The sequence below is a fragment of the Bos indicus genome, chromosome 5 (genome assembly GCF_029378745.1).
Source record: "Bos indicus isolate NIAB-ARS_2022 breed Sahiwal x Tharparkar chromosome 5, NIAB-ARS_B.indTharparkar_mat_pri_1.0, whole genome shotgun sequence".
NCBI classification, from domain to species: domain Eukaryota; kingdom Metazoa; phylum Chordata; class Mammalia; order Artiodactyla; family Bovidae; genus Bos; species Bos indicus.
In genome coordinates this window covers 17,882,300-17,902,625 of record NC_091764.1, presented here as the reverse complement: position 1 = coordinate 17,902,625, position 20,326 = coordinate 17,882,300, and the positions used below count along the sequence as shown (strand labels likewise).

Below are 20,326 nucleotides of genomic sequence, written 5' to 3'. Positions count from 1 at the left end.
AGAAAATGGGGAAAGAATCTGAATATACATTTCTCAAAGATATAAAAATGGCTAAAAGACATATACACCTGAATGCAGAGTTCCAAAGAATAGTGAGGAGAGATAAAGCCTTCCTCAGTGATCAGTGCAAAGAAATAAAGAAAAACAATAAACTTGGAAAGACTAGAGATCTCTTCAAGAAAATTAGAGACAACAAGTGAACATTTCATGCAAAGTTGGGCACAATAAAGGACAGAAATGGTATGGACTTAACAGAAGCAGAAGATATTAAGAAGAGGTGGTAAAAATACATGAAGAACTATATGAAAAAGATCTTAAACCCAGATAACCAAGATGGTATGATCACTCACCAAGAGCCAGACATCCTGGAATGCGAAGTCAAGTGGGCCTTAGGAAGCATCACTACAAACAAAGCTAGTGGAGGTGGTGGTTGAATTCCAGTTGAGCTATTCCAAATCCTAAAAGATGATTCTGTTAAAGTGCTGCACTCAATATGTCAGCAAATTTGGAAAACTCAGCAGTGGCCACAGGACTGAAAAAGGTAAATTTTCATTCCAGTCACAAAGGAATGTTCCAAAGAATGTTCATACTACTGCACAATTGCACTCATCTCACATGCTAGCAAAGTAATATTCAAAATTTCCAATTCAGGCTTCAACAGTATGTGAACCAAGAACTTCCAGATATTCAAGTATTTAGAAAAGGCAGAGGAACCAGAGATCAAATTGCCAACATCTGTTGAATCATAGAAAAAGCAAGAAAATTCCAGAAAAATACCTACTTCTACTTCATTGACTACACTAAAGCCTATGACTGTGTGGATCACAACAAACTGTGGGAAATTCTTCAAGAGATGGGAATGCCAGACCACCTTACCTGCCCTCTGAGAAATCTGTATACAGGTCAAGAAGCAACAGTTAGAACTGGACATGGGACAACAGACTGGTTCCAAATTGGTAAAGGAGTACCACAAAGCTGTTTGTTGTCACCTTGCTTATTTAACTTATATGCAGAGTATATCATGCAGAATGCCAGGCTGGATGAAGCACAAGCTGGATCAAGATTGCCAGGAGAAATATCAATAACTTAAGATATGCCAGTGACATCACCCTTACGTCAGAAAGGGAAGAAGAACTAAAGAGCCTTTTGATGAAAGTGAAAGAGGAGAGTAAAAAAGCTGGCTTAAAACTTAACATTCAAAAAACTTTAAGATCATGACATCTAGTCCCATCACTTCATGGCAAATTGATGGGGAAACAGTGACAGTTTTATTTTCTTTGACTGCAAAATCACTGCAGATGGTGACTGCAGCCATGAAATTAAGACACTTACTCCTTTGAAGAAATGCTATGACCAACCTAGACAGCATACTAAAAAGCAAAGACATTACTTTATCAACAAAGATCAGTCTAGTCAAAGCTATGGTTTTCCAGTTGTCGTGTATGGATATAAGAGTTGGACCATAAAGAAAGCTGAGTGCTGAAGAATTGATGCTTTTTGAATATGGTGTTGGAAAAGACTCTTGAGAGTCCCTTGGACACCAAGGAGATCAAACCAGACAATCCTAAAATAAATCAGTCCAGAATGTTCATTGGAAGGACCGATGCCGATGCTGAAACTCCAATACTTTGGCCACCTGATGTGAAGAAGTGATTCACTGGAAAAGACCCTGATGCTGGGAAAGTTTGAAGGCAGGAGGTCAAGGGGACAACAGAGGATGAGATGGTTGGACGACATCACCAACTCGATGCACATGAGTTTGAGTAAGCTCTCGGAGTTGGTGATGGACGGGGAAGCCTGGCATGCTACAGTCCATTGGGTCACAAAAAGTCGGACACAACTGAGCAACTGAACTGAATAAGCTCATGCAAAGATGCTCATTGTAACTCACCATTAGATCAATGTAAGTCAAAACCATGAGGTATCACTCCTATCTACTCAGATGGTTTAATCAAATAGATAATAAGAAGATTTGACAAGAATATGGAGATATTGGAATCTTCATACATTTCAGATAGGAATGTAGATGATGCAGTTTTGGAAAACAGTTTGGCAGTTCCTCAAAAGAGTAAATATAGATCACTAAGTGTGCATATGTAAGTTGCTTCAGTCATTACAGCTCTTCCTGAGACTAAGTATTGTAGTGCACCACGTTCCTCTGTCCATGAGATTCCCCAGGCAAGAATACTGGAGTAGGTTTCCATGCCCTCCTCTAGGGGATCTTCCCGACCCAGGGATCGAACCCATGTCTCTTATGTCACCTGAATTGGCAGGTGGGTTCTTTACCACTAGAGCCACCTAGGAAGCCCCTAGAATCACCATATGTCCTACTTACTCACTTCTAAGTATATCCAAGAAATGTGAAAACATATGTCCTAATGAAACTTGTACAACAATAAATATTCATACTAACATTATTTAAAACAACTAAAAAAGTGGAAATAAACCAAGTGTCCATCATTTGATGAATGGAAAAATTATGGTATATGCACACAGTGAAATATTATTTGACTATTATAAAAACACTGTGAGAGGACTTCCCTGGTGGTCCAGTGGCTAAGACTCAGCACTCTCAATCCAGGGGATCCAGGTTTAATCCATGGTCAGGGAACTAGATCCCATATGCAGCAACTAACGATCCTTCATGCTGCAACAAAGAGCAAGTGTGGCCAAACAAATAAACAATTTAAAAGCACAACACTATGGTAAGTTGAAGAAGTCATGTACAAAGGACTACATACTGTATGATTTCATTTATATGAAATATCCAAAACAGGCAAATCCATAGAAACAGAAAGTATACTAGTGTTTGTACAGCTGGAGACATCGGGCAGACATGAACGGTAACTGCTAATAGGTATGGGTTTCTTTTTTGAGGGGATCAGATATCCTAAAATTGATCATGGCAATATTTGCACACCTCTATGAATATACTAAAAAAATGTTTAAATGTGTGAATTGTATAGTATGTGAATCTCAAGAAAGCTTTTAAAAAATGGGACTAACATTTACTGTTTTGAGTGTTCAGTGAAGCTTTTCTTTGCAGCTAATGACAAGTCTTGGGAATAGGTATTTAGAATAGCTGAAAAGTTCTGTTTAAAGCCATCTTTTTCCTTCAGAATTTCTAACTAGTGCTCTCTCTTCACTGATGCCGTGAGACTTTTTTTCAAAAATGACATATTCTTTAACAAGAGTCTAGAAGTGGAGGAAGCAAAAATTTTCAATAAAAATTCTTAACTACTGACATACTCTATCATGCATGTGAATTCAGACCATTCCAATGTAAACCCCAGTAGCACTTTTTCTAATCCCATGTGTATTTGTTTCCTGTTACTGCTGTAACAAATTACCCCTAACCAAGTGGCTTCAACAACTCAATTCTATTAGCTTGTAGTTTAGGAATTCGATGAAATCTCTCTGAATTAAAATTAAGGTGTCTCCAGGGCTGCATTCCTTCTGGAGATTCTGAGGGAGAACCTGTTTACTTATCTTTTCCAGTTTCTAGAGGTCTTCATTATTTCTTGGTTCACGTACCCTTTCTTGAAGTTCAGAATCAGCAATGGGTAGTCAAGTCCTTCTGATACTGCATTACTCTGACCTAGCTTCCACTGTCACACCTGTTCCTCTGCAACTTGTCTATTTCCAAAGGACCACCTGAATAATCAAGGATAATTTGCTAATATTGAGGTTGGCTGATTAGCTGTCTTAATTCCTCCTTCCTGTATAACCTAGTGTGTACACAGGTTTCAGCAATAAAAACTTGGACATCTTTGGGAGGGCATTATTCTGCCCATTACAACCTTTTCTAGGAGTGTGTATAAATCAAGGTGATGGAAAAAGCTTTATGGGTTCCTGGTGGTCTGATTATTCAGCAAAAGAGGATTTCTCTTTTGGGCAATGTGCTATATAGAAAATGTTGGCATGAGTAAAGGGTTGTTGTTCAGTTGCTAGGTCAGTTCCAGCTTTTTGTGACCCCATGCACTGCAGCATGCCAGGCTTTCCTGTCCACCTTTATTTTGTAAAGTAGAGAAAAGGCTATTATGGACTGAGACCTGTTCTCGGGCAATTTTAGGTGAAATAGATGTAGAAATTAAGAATTTGGAATACAATTGATTGCTTTCAGGGCTTCCCTGGTGGCTCAGATGGTAAGAATCTGCCTGCAGTGTGGGAGACCTGGGTTCGATCCCTGGGTCACAAAGATCCCCTGGAGAAGGGAAAGGCTACCCACTCCAGTATCCTTACCTGGAATAATTCCATGGACAGGGGAGCCTGACAGGCTTTCAAATTATTCTGGTGGCAAAACCGCTAAAAGGCTTCCCATGACCCTGGACCCCAGGTAGATGATCCTTGATTTGGGGCATTGGTTTCCAGTCTTGACTGATTTTGCAATTATCTGAGACATTTGAAAAATAGCATCAGATTTCCAGGCTTTAATCTCAACCTTCAGAATCAGAAGTTTGGAAAACAGAGACAGAAAAGATGATTTGAATAATTTCTTCAGTTGATTCTGATATTTAGCCAGATTTGATAACTATTGGCTTGAAAAATAAAGAGACTTGAATAAGTAACGATCAAAGATGTATGTGTTCACTAGCTTTTTCTATTATTTGCTGGTTAGTTTTGAAGGTTACAGAACATTTAAATATGACCTAGAGCTTTGTTCAGTCTGACCTATGTGGAGCCAATAGAGAAATCTGAAGGTATTATTCTTACTTCCAAGTCGTCAACCCCCAACCACAGAAAATTAGAACCTCTGGATTCCCCCCCCCCCTTTAAACGTGTATACTCTGACATTATAAGTTATGTCTTATATGAGTTTACCTTTGTTAAATAGTCATAATGTGATTAACTAAGTTATTCTTATCCCATAGATGTAATCGAAGAATACAGTAATGCTTGTGATCACTTTGTGTTTATACCAAAGTATGATATATACCCAAATGTGGTTATAATTACTATCTAAAGTCTATGAATTAGCACATTTTCCACATCTTACCAGCAAAATGCTGATTTTTATAAGTTAGTTTAATAACCTTTCTAGAAACGAGACGTCTTTTAACAAAAGTATGCAGTTAATCAAGAGGACAATAGTTAATCATTGAACATGTGCCAAAAGGTATATCTTGAAGACTAAAATGTTGCCTTTTCTCTATAGATATCATTCTACAGAAAGAAACTCAGGAAGGAATTCCACCCCCAACCCAGAGTCAGGAACCTCTAAAACCTCAGGAGAATATATCACGACCCATTCACCATCCTTTAGTTTTAAAAACTAACTTTGAGGAAGAGGAGGAGGAAGAAGGTGAACAAAATGGTGAATAAACCTTTTGTCACATTTATAGTGCACATTCAAAAACTTCATGATATTTTCTGCATACTTGTTTAACTTTTAGAAGTTTATAATATATAAGACATATTTTGGTGAGAAAATAGCTTTAATTTTATTAAATATATTAAATTCATTATGTTCTAATTTGTTCGACATCTACACATATATTTATGATTGTTTGGATTGAAAGTTTTTTGTTGTATGATGGCTAGAAGACAGATCTCAAGTTTAAATATGCACAGTTGCTTGTAAGTATACTAATAACATGTTTTATTTGTGTATAAATTAACATTGATAATATGATTTATATAATCATATAAATTTATATATAACATTGTCTGTTTATATGTAACAACATTGATATACATAAGTGTCAATCTATCTGTCTCACATTTAATCCTTGAAGCTATAGAGATCAATAGAGTAGTTTGTAATGTGTAAACCATTATCATCTGCATTATCCCAGTAATCCTTGCCAGCATAAAGAAGACTAGAACCCAGGTCTTACACTGTAGTCCATCTTATTCCTCCCATATCACCACAGCACTGCAATGCCAATAAGTATGTACAAACAAGTTAAACATCCAGAGAAATAAACTAAGTCTGTCTCTGCCCTGGAATTTGTCATTGTATGGAAACTCAGAATGTGGGCACATTGAAAAGACTGAAATGTTACATTTTTTTCTGTAGCTGTCTTACTACAGAAAGATAATTAATAGGGAATTCCACCTCTGATCTAGAGTCAGAACCCCCTGAAACCTCAGGAGGATATATTACAACCCACTCATCATCCTTTAATTTTAAAACTAACTTTGAGGAAGAATAGGAAAAAGGAGATGTGCCACTTTCTGCTGTTTAGCTCTGTCTCTATCCCAACATCCTCCTTCTCCAGACAAACATAATCTCAAATGTGAACCTATATGTCCAGCCTCTCATCTCAAGACACATATAATGTACAGTCATTTTTCTCTTGACTGATTCTTTCTAAAACATAAAATATAGCAATAAGAAACATTTGTTAGTACACAAATTATTGACTTTAAATATTTTTAAAACAGTAATCCATTTATGAGGACAATGTGTGGGATTTTTCATTCTGGTTTATAAATTTTCAGATTATTTGGCTTTGGGACAATTTAATTTAAAAAAAATATATCCTATAGATGCTTCTAGTTTATGGACAAAGACTCCTGAAGAAATTGAAGAAAAAAGAGCAATAAAGGAGATGTGTTATAAATCTGGTAAGAAATCAAACATTTGTATATTTTCTAATATTTGATGTGAGAAGTGCACTAACCATTGATTTTCTTGTGGGAGATTAGGTGAATACTACAGAGTTCATACTCCTTCAGATATTTCATCATCTAAAAGCATAGCCTCTATAGTGGAAAAAGAGATAGAAAAGTCTTTGGAAAGTGGCAGTGAATTGCAAGAAGGTAAGGAATGAAAAGGAAGCTTTTCAAGGTGGTGAATACTTGGTGTGATAGGCTGTGGATTATTAAGTGTGCACTGGAGTTAAATGACAAATAATACATCAGAATTGAGAGTGAGAAGGAAGTGATTTTATTGCATAAACTAAATTTAATATGAAAAGCTGCTATTAATGTAATCATGTTTTCCCAGAGGAACCACAGAATGAATAGACTACATAAACCATGGTGACACTACATACCCCATGCAGTCATTCTGTAAATAACTTGGTTTTACCACTTCATTTGTCTATGAAAATAAATCTCCCTGTAAAACAAATGTAGATTTTTTTTTTCATAAGTAGAATGGACAAATTAGCCCTAGAAGGACAAAAGGGAGATCACGGAATAATGTTAGTGGCAGGACAAGGGTATATTTGTTCATTGAATGAGTGCTTCCTGTGTACCAGCCAATTTCAAGGGCAACACAGGTGAATAAATATAAGGCTGTGCCTTTTATGGGTCTTATGTTCTGGTGAATCTGACTTTTCTGTTGGTGAATGTTTTGCTCTTGAAGGCAAGATAAAAAGAACACTGTTTTCTGGATATAAAACAAGGAACTCAGAGAAAAATCCATGGATGCCATGGGTTTAAGTAGTTTTCTTGCCTCTGGGATGAGCTTAAACAAAAAAACCTTTATAGCAGTAAGCGAAATCAGAATTCTTTCCTCCTCTTAGGTACCGAAAAAATAGTTGGAAAAGATTCCCAGGATCAAGATGAATATAAGATAAAGAGTAGAATGTCTGTCTTGCAAGTATGTGTGGCAAGCCATTTAAACATATATGGCAGTAGGTGGCAGCAACATACTGTCAAACGGTAGAACAGTCGAAAAACCCAAGCTGATAGGTGGGGGCCATCCAGTGAAGGACAGATTGTCCGAATTACACACACAAGGGCTTCCCAGGTGGCGCCAGTGGTAAAGAACCTGCCTGCCAACGCGGGGCACACGGGAGACATGAGCTTGATCCCTGGGGAGTGGAGATCCCCTGGAGAAGGAAATGACACAGACAAGAAAAACAAAACAAGGGCAAACATGTTAGCAATGAGTATTAAAAATGTCAGATAGAAAGACAGTTACATGCGTTTTCACTTTACATTATGGTTTTAAAAAGCTTTTTATTTTTAAATAATTCCAGTTAATTCATGAACCTTCTTTACCCAGACTTCCCCAAATATTGGCACTTTACACATTTGATTTTTTCATTCCCTTCCTCTCTCTCTCTCAATATACACATTGTTGTTATTTTTTTTCAAATTGTTTGAGAGTAAGTTGCAGGCGTACATAACTCTCACACAAATGTGGTATAAATACCAATATCAGAAGATTACTAGTGATATTATTTACAAACCTAAAAAAAAGTTTCACTAATTGTGCCATTAATGTTCTTTATACTAAAATGAAATCTACCTTATTTAGAATCCAGTTCAGAATCACAAGTTATATCAGATTACCATAGCTCCTTTATTCTCCTTTTAATATTTTATTTTAGGAGAAAATTATCTAAAAATGTATAAAGAGAATGGAGAGACTTTAATTATCAGTATAATTAGCATTTTTCAATCAGTGAAGTGAGTGAAGTGAAGTTGTTTAGTCGTGCCTGACTCTTTGCAACCTCATGGACAGTAGCCTGCACCAAGCTCCTCCGTCTGTGGGATTTTCAAGGCAAGAGTACTGGAGTGGGTTGCCATTTCTTTCTCCAGGGAATCTTCCCAACCCAGGGATTGAACCCAGGTCTCTCACAGTGTAGACAGACGCTTTACCGTCTGAGCCACCAGGAAGTAGATCCTAATACATTTTACTCAGTTTATTCATGGTGAGTAGATAAAAACAAAAGAAATATTATAAAATTCATTATATGTCACATCAACTAAATTAAATATATATACACTATAGCATTAGATTGCTCACATTTTTTAACTGCCACTTGTTACGTTATCCACATAAGAAAATAAACTTCCCTTCTGCTTTCCTGATTATTATAAGTTGGCTTAAAATGTATATAATTATAATTTTATTGTTCATGAAATCACTAGACAAACAATACTTCGATTAACTTTTAGATTCTTTACTATCATCATAAATTCTCTCAGAAACTTAGATAAGCACCTAATGGTTTCTTGAGTGATTTCTTTTTTTTTTTAATTTTTAGGGGATGGTCTGACAGTTCCAACAAAATTCAGCCTATTTGAAAGGCAAGGTGAAATAAAAGCATCATTGGACAGGAAACCAAGGACTGACATTGCTGCTTTTGAAAATGGAGGTTAGTTAATTTATTACTGATTGATTCTGAGTATATCACCATAAAATACATAGTTCTGAGTTTTTTCTCTCATAAGCAACTTGTTTCATCAATGTCTCTTTGATATTTTATCACTGACTTTGGATAAGCTCCTTGAGGCCAGGAATTGTGTATAATCAGTTGCTCTCTGCAGTAGAATTCCTGGCACATGCAGTACACTTTGTAAATATTTGTGGAACAAACGGCTTTGTGTTTAAACAGTTGAACGGCGATTACATGTATAGAGACGTTGTTTATAAAATGCACAGGTGACCGGAAGCTAACACGCTGGGACAGTGAGTCGAATGTAAAGAGGCAAAGGCAAACTGTGATAAACGTAGCCTCTTGCAGTTAAGTCCAAGACGTAACTGGTAGGTTTTCTTCAAGTTGGGAAAGACTTGGTATGATACAGATTGTGAGGGAAAAATAAATGCTTTTGTTGGCCACAAAGTTTCAAAATGATTAAGTAACTTGTGTCAGCTACCAGATAGCTAAGATAAACTTACATTGCATTATTAGGAGTACTAAAGAAAAATAATTAAATGCAATAAGTCATTTAAAATATTCAGTAGACTATCTGACATTTAGAAAGATGCTGTATAAATGTCATCTATTATTGTATTAGTTCCACTGATTTCTATACAGGGTAGTCCATATTTGAGAATTATTTTTAAACAAGGTTACTTGAAAACAAGTATTCTATGTTAAGAAACAGAAACTTGTATGGTGAAGATCTGAAATTAAGTATTTAAGTACATTTTAAAGCACCTGTGGATATTTATCCTGGAAAATAGATCTTTAGGGAATATGAAAACTGCTTTCATACACTTGAGGATATTATATGGAAAGCAATTATATTTATTGAGTATCTCTAAAGTGTGGTAACAGAGAAGGCAATGGTACCCCACTCCAGTACTCTTGCCTGGAAAATCCCATGGATGGAGGAGACTGGTAGGCTGCAGTCCATGGGGTTGAGAAGAGTCGGACACGACTGAGTGACTTCACTTTCTCTTTTCACTTTCATGCATTGGGGAAGGAAATGGCAACCCACTCCAGTGTTCTTGCCTGGAGAATCCCAGGGACGGGGGAGCCTGGTGGGCTGCCATCTATGGGGTCGCACAGAGTCGGACACGACTGAAGTGACTTAGCATAGCATGGCAAAGTGTGGTAAAGATTGTTAGATGGAAAACTGTGTTGACTGAATTTTCTGACAATTACCTGTAAGTGTACATACTGAATATTCATATACATATATATTAATCAAAACATATATGATACGTATAGAGATGGCAATAGTATCACTGAGAAGTATTTAAATAGTGTTTCAGAGGAGGAGAATGCTGTATTGAAAGATAGCTTTGTACAATTGTCCGCCATTGTTGCCACTGACAGTAAGTTATTGTCCTAGGAGGTGACTGCTATGTTCCACAGAGAATCATATTTCTTGGAGTAGATGAAAATGAAGCTTTAACTGAAGAGAAAGAAAGCACCATATCAAAATGTTCAAATGCTAAAGGTAATGAGCCAGTCTATATTTTGATCCATTTGTGATTTGTATAAATAAGTAACAAACGTAAAATTTGATTGTGTTATACAGTTGTAGAAACCAATACAAGAGACAAGGTAATAAATAAAAATACACACCAAAATATACTGGATAGGAGTCAGGGTCCCTCCGTATCCAGTCCTGGCTCTGTCACTAATTATTCTCCTGTAGAGCTTTATCTTTCTTACCTTCAGTTTCCTTATGGGAGAAACTAGCCTGTTGGACTACACAATTGCTGAGAGTCCTCCTGGCTCTAAAGTCATTGGTTCTCTCCAATGGTAATATCCAGCTCTCTTTAGTTTTTTTTTTTTTCTCCCAGCTTCTAATATTCAGTGTGATTGAATTTTCTTAGAAAGCTTTTGTGAAGATATATCTACTGAGAAGAGTACTAATCTCATGCTGACTTCCCGCTTTAGGATTATTACTAACTGTAGTCTGAGAATAATCCAGAGACATGTTAATATTGTACATTTTCTATAGGTTTATGCTGCCTCTACCTTGCTAAGAATCCCCCAGCTGGGACCTTGGCTGGGCAGCTCTCTAAGCCACAGACAGAATAGCTGTCCTGTAATTAGAGGACTTCACCTATTCTCCATATACGTGTTAACCAATTTTATCTACTGTCTTCTCCATCATTAAATAAATATTCTCAAAGACAGGGAAAGACATGTGATCAAACTCTTCCTATGGAAAACAATATGTAAATCTCTCCTCCTCTCTTTTGTTCAGTCCATCAAAAAACACACCTCTAACTTCACAAATAACAGTAGCCATCATTCGCGTGTGGCTGTTAACACTGAAGTTAATCAAAATTAAATACAATTTTAAAATTCAGTTTTTCAGTTGCACTAGCCATATTGCATGTGCTCGGTATTCACATGTGACCAGTGGCTATCGTTTCAGATGGCACAGAATGTTTCCATCATTGTAGAAAGCTTTGTTGGATTGTTCTGCTCCAAAGCCTAGAACAAGTGAAGTGTTTTACAGATATTTCTTCATCCTTGGTTTAAATTTGCATACTTGGAACTTGCCAGACGGTCCATGGCTAAGACTCCGTGCTCCCAATGCAGGGGGCTTGGGTTCAAACCCTGGTCAGGGAACTAGATCCCATATGCTGCATCAAAGATCCCATGTGCTGCTACTAAGACCAGGCCAGCCAAATAAGTAAATGAAATCAGTAATTTTTTTTAATTGGCACATTTGATATAAAATTGATAACCCTTTTTTTAAAAACAATTTTTTTTGTATGGAGGTATTAAAAATATTGCCACAAATACATATTTACCTATTGAAGATAATGGCTGTATTTCAAATTTTTAATGTTTTGATACTGACAGATTTGGAGGACTCAATGTGCTAACTAGGGAATTTCAGTGGTGGGTTCTAAAAATTAATATGCATATATATTTTTTAAAGAGCATAGATGGGCATATATATGCCCATCATATAATGCTTGCAAAGTGAAATACCAACAGAAATACTTCTTTTTTTTTTTTTTATTAATACTGACATTTTATTTTCTTAATTTGCTTTAAAAGATAACAAGGACAGCCCTCATCCAAAGCGTTCCCTAACTACCCGACTAGTACCTACAGCGCATGTATTAAATGCTACTGAGAATATCAGTATGAAGTGCAGAGAGGACCTTTCTTCAAGTGAGACATTAGCTCTATCACTTTTTGGCCTTAGATATATTTGTCTTATCATGGATTTGTTTTGCTTATTTGAAATAGAATTTTTAAAAAGAAAGAAAAAAGGATGGTTTGAAAATTATTCAAGATTAAGAATTAAAGACACAATAGTCTTCTACTAACTCTGACAATGAATTGTGATGTGGGTCCTAGTAAATTAAATACTTTCCCATTAGTTTAATTTAGGTATTAAAATTGATAATATAATACTACATTCTTAGAAGATCCATTAGTATGATATTTTAAATTTAACCTGTTGTGGGATTCATTGACATATTTTTTAAATTATCTTTCTTTTTTTTTAATTTTTCTTGATTTTGCTTCTCCTTGCCATTTAGTACTCTAAGCCTCTTCTCTTGATACAATCAAGACTCATGAATCTTCTTTCCCTCCCTCCTTCCTTCCTATTTCATTTGTTGAACCCCTGTAATATTCTTCAACCCCAGCTAGGCAACGAAGAGAACCATGGTTTACCTCAGAGGAGCTTAGTTCAGTGACACTTGTGAAAAATATAGTTTCCAAATTCTAGGAAGGGGAGCATGCGAGTAAGGATGGAGCATGATGTTTGGAGAGGAGGCAGTGAATCAGGGCTTCACTGAACGCTTCCTGCTTAAGCTGAAGATGGGAGCTAGGGCAAAGAGAGATTTATTAGCCCACTATAGAGAGCTAATGCAATCTACATAGTGATTTTGATATTCATTTTTACTCTGGAGAAATGTACCTTAGAAATTCTTGGAAAATTGAGCCTGCACATAAAATTTTCCGTGTTAAAACAAGCAAGCAAGAAGTGAATAACTTAGTAATATTAGCACTTACAAATTTTGATTATTGAGTCTTGTTTCACCAAACTATCCATGACCCCAGCTTAGAACAATAAGATAATATTCACTAAAAGTATTTTACACTAATCCAACTTCTTAAGAAGTAGTAGTTTTGGCTTAAAAAGTAAAGAAAGATTTATGTTCACAATGACAATTCTAAAACTACTAAAAATAACATTATAATGAGATATATAATTATATTTGGATTGTAATTTTATGTTCTTTAAAAGGATCCACATATTCCTTTGGACGAAAAGCATCTTTCCTCCAAAGGAGTGTTACTTATTGAAAGTTTTCTCATCAATCAATTTGATGAGAAAAATCAAGATAGAATCTTTTTGGTACTTAAAAATAAATCACCATTTGTTCTAGAAAGTAAAGTATTAGGGTGGTACATTTCTTTCCTCCTTGCTTGACATGTGAATGCACAGATATGTAATTAGTACCTACAGTAATTTTCAGATGAAAGCATCTCCTTAAAAACTGTAAAAATTTGTAACTTCTTTAAGTGAATGATGTCCATCCAGTGATGAAGCCTCATTTTAAAGGTGTGAAAAAAAGAAAATGGATATATGACGAACCAAAGAACTTTCCTGACCCAGGGATGCAGAGAGGTAAAGTGTCTCTATATTTGGTATTCCTGAATTATAATTTGAAAATAGATTAAATAATATTTTCTAGCCAACAAACAAGGCACTATCATGCACCATGTATTTGAGATGTCAATTCCTATAAACCTAGTTCTTTCAGCTTACATTATCTTCCATCGTGCTATTAAACATTTAAAGCGCAGTGCATTAATTACAGGTGTGAAACCAGATTGCTTCATCCCTTGTTCCCTTTCCCCTTTCCTTTATTATAGCAGTACAGGCTTCAAATCCCAAAAATAAAATGAGTTACCATCGGAATAATAAAAACAAAAATTCTGAGAATGCATCCTATATCCATGTTCAGAGAGATGCTGTCAGAACTGTCTCATTGAATGCACCTCCTCACGGCAGGCCTCCACACGGGTCCTACAATAAAGCTGATGTTAACAAGGAACCCAAATTCAAGCTCTGTTCAGGTGAGGTTCTACACTTACATAACTGTTGATTCATGTCTGTGATTTGCATCCCTGTGGGACCAGCTAATCTTAGCTTCTCCCCACCCCTTCCCTTTTCAGGCCATCACCACCATAACATCTTAGAAAACTAGTGAGAGGATTTTGTCCATGTGTAGGAGTACACATGGTTTAAAGGACATTGGAGAGAACGTGTTAGGTGCAGATAGCTTGTCACTGACCCTCTCTAGAGTTTTGTCTCAGAGCACTGCACTTTGTTCCCCCTGGATGGCTTTATTTCACTCTTGAGGATTGTTTTTGAATGGTTGACATTTTCTTGTTCCACCAGCTGCATTGTTCTGTTATCACTTTTTGGCTACTGCCTTGGTTTTTCTTTAGGCCTTCATGATTACTTTCTGAAAAGGTTAGTTTGGGGGTTAACTGCAGTATTTTTGACAACCGCTCATCTCTCCCATCCATGTCCAGACTGCTTTTAAATCATTCCATCATGTAATAGGCCAAGTCATAGTGTATGTGTCAGGAAGTACAAGGCCCTGAGGGAGGAGGGAACCAGATTTATTTTTGAATCCCTTGTCTCAGATGAATTTGGTTCTTTTAAAGCTGGGTTTTGATTTTCTCAATTTAACAAAAGGTCACTCATCTCCCTGTAATTTTGTTTGTATTTGCCTGTTTTTGCCTCTAGTCAGTGGAATTCTGATTGTTGTATACTTCTTGAAGCATAAGTAAAAAACTCTGTGTCTATCTTTGGTCCTTCTTTTACAATTTACATAGAAGCTAGCTTTTAAATTATTTTTCTTCTGTTTGTTTTCAAATAGAATCTGTATGGATTTATATACATGATTTTATTTATATTTACTACTGTTGTTGTTGTTTAGTTGCAAAGTCATGTCCAACTCTTTTTGCGACCCCATCGGAGAAGGCAATGGCACCCCACTCCAGTACTCTTGCCTAGAAAATCCCGTGGATGGAGGAGCCTGGTAGGCTGCAGTCCATGGGGTCGCTGGGAGTCGGACATGACTGAAGCGACTTAGCAGCAGTAGCAGCAGCATGGACTGTAGCCTGCCAAGCTCCTCTGTCCATGGGATTTCCCAGGCAAGAATAAAGCCCTTTACTTCTATTATCATTTTATTATTATTTTACTGTGAGTGGACATTTGTGAAGAATACAGTGACTACCGGACAGTTAGATGCGATTGTCTAGATTTGTATTTGGGGGGCCTCAGACCTTCCTTTCCTTCTTTCCTTCTCTCCTTCCTTTCTTTAGTTCTGCAAATATTAGCAGAATTATATGTAAAATCACAGGAAAGCCAGACAATGAAATATTTTGATCACGTACATGTATCATACTTTAGCTTAGCCTCATGGGAGCAATTCTTATTTGAGGAACTGAACAGCCAATTAAGAGATGTGTAACCACGGTCATTGATAACTTAAATGGTCTTAATAAGCTTACTTGTATCCCTGATTCCTTACCCTTGAAATGGTAAAATGAATTACTTAGAGATTAGCTTCACCTCTGAGAATAATAACTTTGAAATACGCCTGGAATATGATTTTAACATTATAAAATATTTAATTCCTGTTTCCTTTTTCTCTCAGATAAATATATGTCAACATCATATAATGGTTCAGCGTGGCAAAAAAGAATTCCTTTTTCAAAAACGTATTCAAAAAATGAAAAGATATATACAGGTAAATATTTACTAGTGGTTTTAATGTATCATATAACTCTAAAATGAATGACAAGTTTTAAGCTCAAGGAACATATTTTAGAAAATTTTCATGATATATATGAATATAATTACTTGGAGTTTAGAAGAGATCTCACCGACTAGCAATTTTTTTTTTTTGCCTTTTATTTATATATTTAATTGGAGGATAATTGCTTTACAATGCTGTGTTGGTTTAATTTTACCTTTTTTTAAATTAGGTTTTTCTTTGCTTATTTTTATTTTATCAGAAGTCTTTTGATATATTTCTCTCCTTAGCCAGAAGCATAGTAGTTTCAGCAATTATATAATCTGTTAAGATGCATTTTTTGTTGAACTACAAAGCAATATATAAGACCATATTTTGACACAAAATATTAAAGCCCTGCTATATCCTGGCTAGTGAGTACATAATGGCTAGTGCAGGCTGACAGGGCACCTAAGTTGTAGTTTCCAGCCTGGGAGGTTCAAAGTGACTATGGTCTCTGTTTTGTGCTCTTTTCCCTGGGAGGGTGTAGGGATTCTGGGGACCTCCTGAGGGTAAAGGTTTTTAGAAGCTCCAACCTCGGGTTCCAGATGTGGTTCTTTTACTAAAAAGCTTGGTGTCTTACCCCAGCTTATTCTGAGGCTTGCTCAGTAGGTTTGAAAGATCACACAGGATAAACTGGTTTCAGTTACTTCTTAGAAACATGAAACTTTCAGAAAAACTCCTAGGTAGAGAGTTCCTACCTAAATCAGTAGCCTAGAACTTTCAGAATCATCTGAAATTCATAAAACCTTATACAAGAGATTCCCAGAATAATCAGAATACATCCAGACTAGAAACTGTACACTTCCCAAAATAAAGAGCCAGGATCTTCTAAAGCAGTATTTCCCTATAAACTCTTCACTACAACTGTGATGCAGTATGTAGACCTGTATATATATTTATAGGTCTTCCCTAGTGGCTCAGACGGTAAAAAAAATCTGCCTGTGATGCAGGAGACCTAGGTTCAATCCCTGGGTTGGGAAGATCCCCTGAAGAAGTGAATGGCTACCCCTCCAGTATTCTTGCCTGGAAAATTCCATGGATGGAGGAGGCTGGCAGGCGGCAGTCAGTGGGGTCACAAAGAGTTGGACATGACTGAGCAACTAACACTTTCATATATATTTATACTGGAGTGAATCGCTTTTCTTTTTTTCCCGTCTCTGCATATGTTACTACAAGAGAATGCTACTGCAGTGCTATTTGTTTATATTTCATCTTAAGTTCATGTGGGCTGCACTTAATTTTGTGAGGAAAGAGGTGAAAAGCCGGTGAAAATCCTAAATAAAACTACCAATTGTTAAGCCATGTCTTTTTCTCCCATGATTTCCTTGTGGGTGGGATGTTTCCACCCCTGTCCCAGGGACAGCTCCTGTATTCCGACAGCCTTCACCTACATAGTTAAACATGAATCACCAAAGGTTTGGGAGGGAAGAGGGGTCACTTCGGAATATGAAACACGTACCATCCCTGTATGTGACAGGAATGCAAGCTAACAAAACTGCTTTATTCTTTCAATTTTGGAGAGCATGGAGGAAGGTACGTGAAACAGACAGCAAGAGAACAGAAACTTTGTGGAGCCTCATCTTTCACCACCTCCAGCTCCGCCAGGGCCCAGGGGTAGAAAAGTCAATGACAGAATTTCCCTTGAATTTTTAAGAATCAGAGCATAGAAAGGACCTGCAGTGTACTTCTCAGATGCAACCTAGGGGGAAAAACTTTGGAGAGAATTTCTCAATGCCCTCTGGTGATGTGGTTGCAGGGAGGGTAAGCCCGTCTAATGCTAGAGGGTTGGAGACAGAGCCTCTTGAAATTGCCAAGCTCCAAGTTTGCTTGGGAGGGCATTACATATTCCTGTGAGTTTCAAGTAAGAGTGAGTTTCTGGGAGAGAGGACTCGTGGGTGTACACAGAGTCTCCTGGCTGGGACTGAAGGGATAGCATCAGAAAGATGCCTTTGTGATTGGGTTCTCTTCCAGGGGAGGACTCGGCTGGAATCACAACAGATTTCCAGGGAGTTGATTAGAAACCAGGCCATCACTCACTGATCAAACCCTTGTTACTTGAAGGATGGTCTGAGGGCCACCAGCAATGACATCACTTGGGAGCTTGTTAGAAATATGGAATCTCCATCTCAGACTTACTGAATCAGTATCTGCATTTTAACAAGATTCCCCAGGTGATTAGGATACACATTAAAGTTTGAGAAACCTTAGACTATGTTATATGGGCACTGTTCCCCAGCATAGGACCCAGACCTTGTTGAAACCCAAGATTGTTGAGATGACATTCTTTTCCTAATGGTCACACAGCAGCAGCCATTCTCCCCAGTCCCAACCCTGCATGCATGTGTGCTAAGTCACCTCAGTCATGTCTGACTCTTTGCGACCCTGTGGACTGTAGCCTACCAGAATACTGGAGTGGATTGCCATGCCCTCCTTTGGGGGGTCTTCCCAACACAGGGATCGAACCCAAATCTCTTGTGTTTCCTGCACTGACTGGGTGGGTTCTTTACCATTAGTACAACCTGGGAAGCCCAGTCCCAACCCTAGAAATTAGGATAAACAGCAGGAAGGTAACGGAGGGAAAAAAAAAACAAAAACAAAACCAACCTGGGAAAGAGTTTGAATGTGATTGAAAGATACATGTGAAATAACTGTGGAACCACTGAATTTGGACTAAGTTTATAGGCACAGGACTAGATAAATTTTCGATATCAGGCTGAATGGGAATTTAGAGTCAAGAAATTAAAAAGGCTTCTAACAAAATAAAGTTAGTTTTCTTATTTGCCTAAGGTTTGGCTGGGTAATGTGTAACCCCTAAACACTTCCCCTTTGCAGTTGTTGTTTTCCCCAGAATAGGGAGAGAAAGGTTAGTTTGTGTTTTCTCGCCTGCACTTCCTGCTAGGGCACAGTGGAGAGATTGCAGCATTTCCCAGTGGACAGATGGCCTGTGGAGAGAGGAGGCAGAAAACACGAGCTGCCACTAGTCTGTTCCTCTGAGGAATACCTGAGCGCCAAGGCCAGAGGAAGTGTAAATGGGTGAGAGGAGCCCTTTGGGAAAATGTTTTTGGACGCTCTGAGGATAATGCAAGAGGAGAGGAAAGTGTGTCTGTGAGAATCGAGGAAAGGAGCTGAAGGCAATTAGAGATGTCATTGTCAGCCTTCCCTTGAGGCCACATGTCCTTTCCGATAGGGATATAGCTGGTTGACTGGAGGTGCCTGTCTGCACAGAAGGCAATGTTCATTCTCTTCATTCTGGGTGCCCCATGGTGCAGCCTTCTGTATAGTAGTATTTCTATTCCTTTCTATCCTCCCCTTCATCTAAATTCAAATCATAGCACGCTTTGGAAAGAAATGGAATTAATTTGAATGGCGTTCTGAAAATTTATGAATTAAAACAAGCTTAGTTTTTGTTTTGTCTTAAGATTTATGGGACGTAATTAACAAAAGAAATGCAAAATGTTTGTACCCTGAATAATGCTGAAAAAGAAAATAACTGAAATATGTTTTGTGTTTCATTATTAGAGCCAAGAAGAAATGGGAGCAAGTAAACCTGGAGGTTGAGAGAAGAGAAAAATGAGAAAAGAGAAAAGTGCCAGAAATCATCTGATTTACAATCAAAAATGAAAATTCAAAGAATGAGATATTCAAGTACTCCATACTATATACTGGATAGCCAAAGATGATAAAATGCAAATTCTGAAAATAAGATGCAGGAAGTACATTGTGCTCTTTCAAAACTGATAAAAATGCAAATTACAAACAGCTGCCTGTGTATTTGTATAGGTCTGGGATTCATTCGATGCATTGCCACAAACATTTAATAAAATTTAAAAGTTTGACAATTAAGATCACTCTTTAATTGTAAACTAAATTAGATTGCACAGATTGAGGAGTAAAATTGTGCCTTTGATTTCTGTTTTGCAATATTCTTTAAGGAAGAAACCTCACATTTTCTTTCTTTACCTAGATTTTAACTGGGCCCTCTGTGATAGTTACAGATAAAATGTAAACAAATTCAGTGAAGTCCCAGGGTTACAGTATGGTGATGAGTATGAGAGGAATTCTAACATATACACTTTGATGTGTTATAGAAAGAGACAAAGTCTGGTTTGTCCTTCAGGGCTGTTGCTGAACAATGGCTTTTAAAGGGAAACTACAAAATCTACCCGCTGGAATGTGCTACGTTCAGAACTGAAAAACAAATATTTCCTACCATGAAAACAAAAATTATATGATCATACTGGAGAAAAGGACTCATAAAAGAAAAAAAGTGAATTAATAATAGGGTATCCCAAAAGTCTGAGTGAACTTTTAAGGTTTCAGAAACTCCAGAAGTATAAATGCTTATGAATGCAAGAGAGAGACATCATTTGAAAATTTATTTCCATTTTG

The 20,326-nt window shown here is 37.1% G+C and overlaps 1 protein-coding gene across 12 annotated transcripts in view; it reads left to right on the top strand.

Moving 5' to 3' along the window:
- The window catches only part of C5H12orf50 (chromosome 5 C12orf50 homolog), a 33,897-nt gene extending 13,980 nt beyond the window's left edge, over positions 1-19,917 (top strand). For 5 of the 12 annotated variants that reach the window (XM_070788912.1, XM_070788918.1, XM_070788911.1 and 2 more), the window contains 11 exons: positions 5,156-5,314; positions 6,445-6,570; positions 6,652-6,765; positions 8,949-9,059; positions 10,486-10,593; positions 12,162-12,278; positions 13,645-13,749; positions 13,998-14,201; positions 15,797-15,889; positions 18,837-18,970; positions 19,457-19,915. In XM_070788912.1, the coding sequence (XP_070645013.1) occupies positions 5,156-5,314; positions 6,445-6,570; positions 6,652-6,765; positions 8,949-9,059; positions 10,486-10,593; positions 12,162-12,278; positions 13,645-13,749; positions 13,998-14,201; positions 15,797-15,889; positions 18,837-18,931 (1,232 nt within the window). In that variant the 3' untranslated portion in view covers positions 18,932-18,970; positions 19,457-19,915. Of the gene's footprint in view, positions 1-5,155; positions 5,315-6,444; positions 6,571-6,651; positions 6,766-8,948; positions 9,060-10,485; positions 10,594-12,161; positions 12,279-13,644; positions 13,750-13,997; positions 14,202-15,796; positions 15,890-18,836; positions 18,971-19,456 lie in introns of all 12 variants that reach the window. The other 7 variants (XM_070788913.1, XM_070788920.1, XM_070788915.1 and 4 more) reach the window with 7 other exon arrangements.
- The last annotated feature ends 409 nt before the right edge of the window (positions 19,918-20,326 follow it).